At 32.8% G+C, this 8336-nt stretch overlaps 1 protein-coding gene across 1 annotated transcript in view; it reads right to left on the reverse strand.

The window, feature by feature from the left end:
* Positions 1 to 539: 539 nt before the first annotated feature.
* The window catches only part of LOC111711743 (protein timeless), a 21196-nt gene continuing 13399 nt past the window's right edge, over positions 540 to 8336 (reverse strand). The window contains exons 16-29 of the mRNA XM_023486172.1: positions 7537 to 7592; positions 7405 to 7457; positions 7177 to 7335; positions 6565 to 6709; positions 6143 to 6331; positions 5331 to 5953; positions 4918 to 5043; positions 4469 to 4669; positions 4080 to 4205; positions 3784 to 3836; positions 3373 to 3499; positions 2652 to 2723; positions 1401 to 1583; positions 540 to 572 (exon numbers count right to left, since the gene is read on the reverse strand). Of these exons, the coding sequence (XP_023341940.1) occupies positions 540 to 572; positions 1401 to 1583; positions 2652 to 2723; positions 3373 to 3499; positions 3784 to 3836; positions 4080 to 4205; positions 4469 to 4669; positions 4918 to 5043; positions 5331 to 5953; positions 6143 to 6331; positions 6565 to 6709; positions 7177 to 7335; positions 7405 to 7457; positions 7537 to 7592 (2146 nt within the window). The remainder of the gene's footprint in view (positions 573 to 1400; positions 1584 to 2651; positions 2724 to 3372; positions 3500 to 3783; positions 3837 to 4079; positions 4206 to 4468; positions 4670 to 4917; positions 5044 to 5330; positions 5954 to 6142; positions 6332 to 6564; positions 6710 to 7176; positions 7336 to 7404; positions 7458 to 7536; positions 7593 to 8336) is intronic.

Consider the following 8336-nt stretch of genomic DNA (forward strand, 5'->3'; position numbering starts at 1 on the left):
TAAGGAGAAAATTGTTAAAGACGTCTCATAACGAATAACTTAGCGCCCATACAAATTCAGAAAATTGCAACATACAACTTAGACCGTAAAAAATCAATTTAATTTCAAACAAATCATTCAGATATTACAACCTATAACTGTTTTATCAGTATTATTTTTCCCTTCCTCTCTAAACTTCTCTTAATCTCAGAAAAAAAGATCTAAAATGTTACAAGTGTATTACATTCATACGCTACAAAAAAGCCGATATAGTTTAACTTGAAGATTGAACTTTTTCGAAAATAAAATGAAATAATCAATAAAACAAAATTATTTCTAAAAGCCAATTGTTTTAAGCATCAATTTCAACGAAAGTTAGCAGGCAGAAGAACCAGTTGCTCTGATGGAGATATTCGGATCCAAGTTTAGAATGAAAAAATATTTATTGGATCAAAATAGATGCCCAATCATAGATATTTTGGATCAAAATGGATGCCCGAATATGGATCTCAACAAAAAAAATCCAATCTGTGCATGTGACAATGGAACCGACTAGCAGTTTATCCTGATAACACAAGTTCGGTATCGTCTGCCTGCAGGAAAAGATAAATGAAGTAAAATAGTAGAGAACATGTTTCCTTGCATTCACTCGGAGGTTTCGCCAATAGTTACTTTTAAAAAATAATATAATAGGATACATATCATTTTAAACACTGAATAAGACAGGACAATTTGTGATAAGGAAAAATTTTAGATTTCAGTTAATTCCAGTCATGCTTAGTTCACACAGTCTTACACGTTATTAATTACTAATTAGTTTGCAGAAACTAGATAGAAATTCTTCCTGATATTTCCATATGGTTGCCACAAAAAAATAAGATAAGTTTTATGACTGTTTCTACTGATAACAAATAGCTAAGTTTTACAACTGCCCAGGATCCAAACATTTTAACTTCTTGAATCCGGATCCGCAAAACATTTGCGGATCGACGGATCCAATTCTTTTTTTTTCAGGGTTGAATCAAGGATCCGCATGAAATGGATCCTAAGCACGGGTTTCCACTACTCATATCAATACTGACAATATAATATTTTAAATTCCACATCTTTAGGAATCACACAGGAATCCGCATGTGTCCTTAAGCTGTTAAAAATAGAAGAAAAATTTTGAGGTACAAGCAGTGTAGTTGATATTGGAGGTTTAGCTGCTTATCATTTTTCTTCTTTCTTCTTATTCTTCTTCTNGGGTGATTTTTCAAGAAAATATACGCCCTTTGAAATGATGTAAATCATACTGAAGAAAATTAATTCAAAAGTTAATAATTACCATTGGACTCTCATTTCTGTTTAGTTTGATGCTAGTGAGTGAGATGATAAGAATAAGAATAAGAAAGAAAATTAATTCAAAAGTTAATAATTACCATTGGACTCTCATTTCTGTTTAGTTTGATGCTAGTGAGTGAGATGGTTTCTAGATCCTTAGATGTTATATCCCTGAGCTGTTCAGCAGTAAACTGTAGAGTATCCTGACGAACAGGACCCAGTTTACCCGCTACAGTGTAGATGTGGTCAGCAGACCAGAAGTAGGGGATACGAGGGAAAACCTGAAGATAAAACAGTTCAATGACAAAGACTATGACTATGACTATGACTATGACTATGACTATGACTATGACTATGACTATGACTATGACTATGACTATGACTATGACTATGACTAATACTATGACTATGATCATGACAATGCAATTATGATCCTATCAAATTCAACCAATCCCAAAAACGAACCAATCCGTATTCAAATTCATATCCTTAACACAAATCAAATTCAAATCCCAATCCCAAATTCAATTCAAAATAAAATCCTTCTTTTAAGGATTGTTGGTCAAATTCTTGAAAAATAGAAAAATTAATTTAAGAAGTAAAAAAATGTTTTTGTTCTTTTCTGTCATGAAATACAATAGTTTGTTTTTCGCATTAATATTCAAATTTATAGTTAATGGAAAATAAGAAAAGGCAAGAGGATAAAAACTGAGATTTGTTTGACGAGTGTAGAACAGCAATGAAACAGAAATCTTAGCTTTTGATAATACCAAAAGTTAACTGTTAACTAATTCAGAGATTTTACTTGTTTTCTAAAAATTTCTATTATATACTTTCTATCTTTAGATTTCTCATTGTCAATTGATATAAGATCAACTTTCGTAGTCGACCCTAGAAATAATTTTCATCATCGGCCTGTAGACGGGTGAATACTATACATATACATCCTAGCTCTAATTTGAATTAAGAAACTAGTAAGTTTAGGATCAAAAGACTCTTTGTTGTTTAATTTTTTTCAAGAAAAAAACAAATTTGTCCATAATGAATAAACTCAAAAATCTTTGCTTACGAAGAAAGATCTTTTCAAACGTTTTTTAACTGACACAAAATCAGCCGGTTCCTAACCAAACTATCCAGATATTTATAGAAAAAAAATTAAAACTAACCACAATACAATAAGCCACTTAAAAAGAAAAACTTCCATCGACCAACAGAAAAAAAATTCATCGAATATCTAGATCCAAAACCAAAAATAAACATAACTGAGCAGAGAAATAGGACAATTCAAATATCGAGCACAAAATACCCATTTTGATTATAGAATAAAATAATTTAAAAAATGTTTTTACCTTGCCAACGTCTGCGGGTAGTAAAAAACCGAGCTTGTGAAGTAAAAGTATAAATGTTTCTGTTTGTAGACCCTAGATAAATGTAAAATAAAAAGTTAGAAGTGCCTAAACGGAACTGAAGACTTAGTTTCAAGTGATCCTCCGAAAAGTGGTCCCTTTCATACCATGATCGTCGTTTTCAATCTTAAAATATTTATAATTTTCATAAATCTGCATACAACATTTGACGATGATCAGTTTTCAGAAGAAAAAATGGATATCTCATATATTCATAAAGGATGCCGTTATGAATTGGACAAATCACTATATAAACGGAGATTCACTTAAAATTACGCATTCAGTCCCTCACAACAAAATTTCAATGAAATAGGGCGGGGAAGATCGATCCAGATAATAAAGAGCAGGGATAATTTTAGCTTTATAAGAGGCTTAAGGTGAAAAAATTATCTACTTATATTACATAAATTTGATCCTAATTCATTACAATTTTATCCATAGGAGCCAGTGGAGGTACTGGATCGGAATGTTATGAAAGTTGTGGAAAAATGTATTCATTAATTTAGACCATGACAAGCTCAAAAAAAGAGATGCTCCAATAAAATATTTTTTAGGACGTTAGTTTTTAATTAAAGGGAAAATTACCACATTTTAAATATAGCAACCAATTAAGAAATTCTTTTCATAATACCCCCCGCCCTGGAAAGCAACATTTTTTCTCTACCTGACTTTGTAGACTGTTAAATGGAACGAGTGGAATACTCTGTTTTGTGTTATTATAATGGAACGGTATTGGTTCCAGAGGAACATCACTGTTCTTTGGAATCAATCTTTCAGGGTACATCTTCACTCTAGAATAAGAATAAGAATAAGAATAAGAATAAGAATAAGAATAAGAATAAGAATAAGAATAAGAATAAGAATAAGAATAAGAATAAGAAGCTTTCTCTTGCCGGACCAGCGCCATTTCCTTTCCCTTTATTCCTGTTCCCTGCCAAAAACCTTCCCAGAGGTCATGTCAATTCACACAAAAACCTTCCCAAAGGTCATGTGAGTTCACACAAAAAGTTGGGCGTTTAGATCTTTATCGGATGAAAAACATAGACAAATAAACCAAAAACATTTGTTTAATTACCTGCAAGCATCTAGTAAAACCTCTTGCAGCCACGATATCAAGCTCTCACGACCCTAGTTAAGCAAAATAAATTAACGTTTTATTTCGTTTTATTTTCCACTTTTCGAGTATCGTAAACAAAATATTACGACAAAATTAACTCTTTTCGAGCATCTCCTCATTCCACAATGAAAAGTTTTAAAAAATTTAATGATTTAATGATTTTTTGTTTCATTCATGATGAAGTAATTTAGATAATATTTGTTTATTAGCACTATTGCATTAAAAAATGCCTACTTCAGCCCCCAAGTTTATACCTGTTTAACAAGCGCAGAAAGAAGTAATTTAATTTCTTTCATTTCAGATCTAGAATCCTGCCCGGAACCCTTCCCCCCCTCCTCCTCCGACATATCAGCATCACTCGAACTATGCTCACTTCCAACCTGAATATCAATCAGTCAATTATTACAATTGATTAATCAATCAATAAAGTATTCAATCAAGTATTCAATCAAACGTCCAATCAATCAATCAGTCAACCATTCAACCAATGAAAGAAACATTCATCTTCGCATATATCGGCTATTTAAGATTTAGTTAATTTTTCTGAGAGAATTATATATTTGCTCTAATTAAACAAGTTAGGATTATGATATGTGAAATGATCTTTGCACAACAAAACTATTTTAATGTTCCATCTAATTACCTCCGCTTTGACAGATGATTCATTCTTGGTTCTGAAATGTGTAATGACGGACTTCATGTACATAAAGTTCATGTACTGCGCGTGCGTGATGACCCCGTGCGTGAGTAGGGACTGGATGACCGACAACCGTGAGAAGGAAACTTTGTAAGTTTGGTTGTATCTCTGGATGAGAGATCCAACAGGATCCTCGTCATTTTCAACCTTTGAAAAAAATATAGAAACAGAAAACTCTTTTATGCTTATAATTCAAAAATTTGGTTAATAAAACATTTAAACATTTAAAAATAATAGCTAAAATCATTGAACAGAATAAGGTCATCGGATTTAAATAAATCTTAAAATAGAATAATAAGTTTGGACGCATTGTGAGAAATAAAGGTTCTTATCAAAGTATTAAAGCGATTTTTTTACGTCTAAACCTCTCTTAAGAATCAAACAGATCTTCTTACCTCTGTAAAATGCCAGAAAAGTTGAGTTTTCTGTTCAGCAGTCATTCCAAACTCGTCAAGTGTATCTGAACTTTCTGAACAGTCCACTAGAGATGCAGCACATCTATGAGGAGAATTACCCATCGCCTGTAACAAAAGAAAATAAAACCAAGACAAAAATTCTTTGAGAAATTTTAAAAATTAAAATAATATTTTTGTTACATTTAATGGCGTCCAATTAGGACTTTTGTAATTTTGTAATATTAAACAGACCTGCGTAGTCCATATGATAGATATTAAATTCTAAATGAAAATGTATACTTATAGTTCAAACCAAGCGCTATACCCCACAGACTACCTAGACAAAGCTAGGGATATCTGTCACACACTATCTAAAGAATCATTTGTCTGTCTTTAATAAAAATCTGACTTTCCTGAATAAACTTCTGAATGATAAGCTCAATGAGGTCAACCCAATCTTCGCAGATGGACAGTCCCCCTTCCCAGATTTTCGAGAAGGTTTGAAGGATGTTCGGAATATACAAGGATTCCGGGGACTCAAGATCTCCCGCCACATGATGCATCATCGTTAGAACGCAATCATTGACCAACGGTGTGTTGGTGAGATAATCCACGAGAACACGACCGTATTGTCGCATCAAATCCTTCTTCGTAAACTCCTTCATGTGCTCGATCAGATTAAACTCTGGTCCAGAGTACTCCGCCTGGCTGACACACTTTTCCAGCTTGAGCAGCAGCATGTGATTGCAGACTATTAGATCGGACAAGTACTGGAGGGATTGGAAATCCGGGTTGAAGGAACGGATAAGGATGATCATAAGTTGGCGAAGTCCCTTGATGTATGAAGACTGGAGATCTATAGTTTGAAGGTAGTTCTTATCAAATTCCGTCAGAAAATTGATATCATTGTAGGAGGAGAGGGTGTTGATAAATTCTCGTAGGGCGGTCACCACTAAATGCATTTTGCGCAAATAAGGATCGATATTAGATCTTCGCTGTCGGTTTGCAACTTCTAATTTCTCCATAATGTCGACGCCTTAAAAAAAACAATTAGATCATAATATTTAAAGTGTTCAAATATAATAACTTTTACTGAATGACAGTCTTCTCTTAAAAAAGAAAAAACAGCAAGATGTAAAATCCTAGAAGGACAATGACATTTATAACAAATTCCAGCTGGGACAATGAAGTTGTCAATCGGATAAAAGATGAATCAACTGTTTACCTTGATAAGTAAGGTATGCTAATGTGTTGATAGATAGGACTTTTCTGATTTGATCTAACCCTATTTCCAGCAGGCTTGCAAACTTCAGGAAGTAAGTTAAAAGCCAAAGGAAATGTGATTTGTCCATGTTAATTTCAGCATCAGGGCGGGTTAATTCCTCCAGAAGTGTTGATGTTAATTGGGAATAACCTGCAAAGAAATTGTAAGAATTTGTTCTGTTTCAGGAAAAATGTAGAAAAGTTATTTAAAAATAAGATGAGCCAATAAGTATGCTTTCCCAGACCAGCCAATCAAAAGAGCTGAATTTTGATATCAAAAATACTGCTCTTATATTCTAAAGTTTAATTGGAAAAGTTGAATTCGAATCAAATTCTTCTAAAAATATAAAAGATCGATTTATATTAATTAAACCACCTTCTTACCTAGATGTAAAAAGTCAACGGTGAACTCCTTCAGGAGTTGTGAGATATCTTCATCATTTGGTAGATGATTAACCATCCCCTTGGACCTCATCCTATTCTCCTTAGTTCTCTTTAATAGTCTTAGTCTTGAAGATTCTCTCCGTTCCTAAATAATTATGATGTAATGATTTAATGTGCTAATAATATTCTTATGAAAATGAAACAAAAATAATGTTGTTTACTATGATAATTCCCGTAAGAGTAAGTTTAGATGCAAATTACAAAAGTATGAAGATAAATGTAAATAAGGATTATGTCTTATTTTTAGTTGAGTAAAGTGGGGCCCTTTAAGGAGATACAAATAAAATCTTTATAAATAGCCAGTTTCTCTCCTTGTGGGTTTATATCCATCAAATGTCACAACAACAAAGCCGATCAGGCCCCCATGGAAGGTCAAGCCATTAAAAAAAAAATTATTAAGAAACTTAAAATTGTCCTAAAAGAAACAGGAAAATCTGCAATATTTTGCGTTGTCCTGTTTTAAAATGTACGAAATAGGAAACCTCGAGAGAAAGAAAAATAACAAAAAGGTAAGATTATTACTTGAAAGAGGTAAGTTGTAATAAAAGTTACCTGTGGTGACTGTGTGCTAGTTTTGGCTCGAGGTTTTAAGGGGTTTGTTCTCGGTTGACGACAAACAATTTCGTCCTCGTTACTGGAGGTTGAGTTACCCTGAAGTAGCTCCCTATACATGGCCGTCTGTGAGATATCTCCCAGGTCATTGTTGGTAATCTAGGAGAATAGAATTTAAAAAATAAAAAGAATTTAAAGTTAGATATACAAAATTTACAAAATAATTACCCGTGTTCTGCAAGGAATTCCTGTAACATCGCTGGAATCACTTACGCCTTTTTCTAAAAAGAAAAATTATAGGATGATAATATTTTTTTTACGAAAATATTTGAGTATTGTTGTCAGAATCTTGGTTTTTACCTTTGATGTCCCCGGAAACATAACTGTATTCGGATACGGAGGAATCACTGGCAGCTCTGTAAAAAAAAAATCCAGTTAAAGGAAGTTTTTTTTTGATATCATGACTTTTCTACAATAATGAAATTAAGTGAAGCGCCAATTATTCTTATTATTGTCATTAAAGGCATCTTATTCGATTAAATTGGGGTGGACCAATTAGGGTTCAATATAAAATGTAAAAAAAAAATGTAAAGACCCCTCCCCTTGTTCTAGGGACTGTCAATGTGATTTCAAGTGACCCCCAATTTCTAGTTGCCCCATTCACAAGAGTGCCTCTTAACACAAGTTTGAGAATTAATTGTTTTCAATCTGGAATGCAGGGTGGCCAAAACTTTTTTGAACACATCCGTACAAAAATCCGTACATTTTCAGAACAAATCCGTACAATTTTCGAAAAACAATCCGTACAATCCGTACAATTTTTTTTAAAAATCCGTACAATCCGTACATTTTTTTAAACCAATCCGTACATTTTTTAAAAAATCCGTACATTTTTTAAAAAAATCTGTACAATCAGTACAATTTTCGAAAAAATCCCATTTTTGAAAAAAAAACAATAAAATTCAATTTTTCATTCATTGTCTTTTGTGTTCAGTTCATGTAAGAGGGTTTAAACTTCTTCAGCAAGAATCAATCTGTAAAAAATTGGCTTCATACATATATACAAACTAAATACTGGGTACATGATACTAGGTGCATGATACTGGATACTGGATACATGATACAGGGTACATGATACAGGATACAGGATACTGGATACA

This window comes from Eurytemora carolleeae, unplaced genomic scaffold, assembly GCF_000591075.1.
Source record: "Eurytemora carolleeae unplaced genomic scaffold, Eaff_2.0 scaffold15, whole genome shotgun sequence".
Taxonomy (NCBI): Eukaryota; Metazoa; Arthropoda; class Copepoda; order Calanoida; family Temoridae; genus Eurytemora; species Eurytemora carolleeae.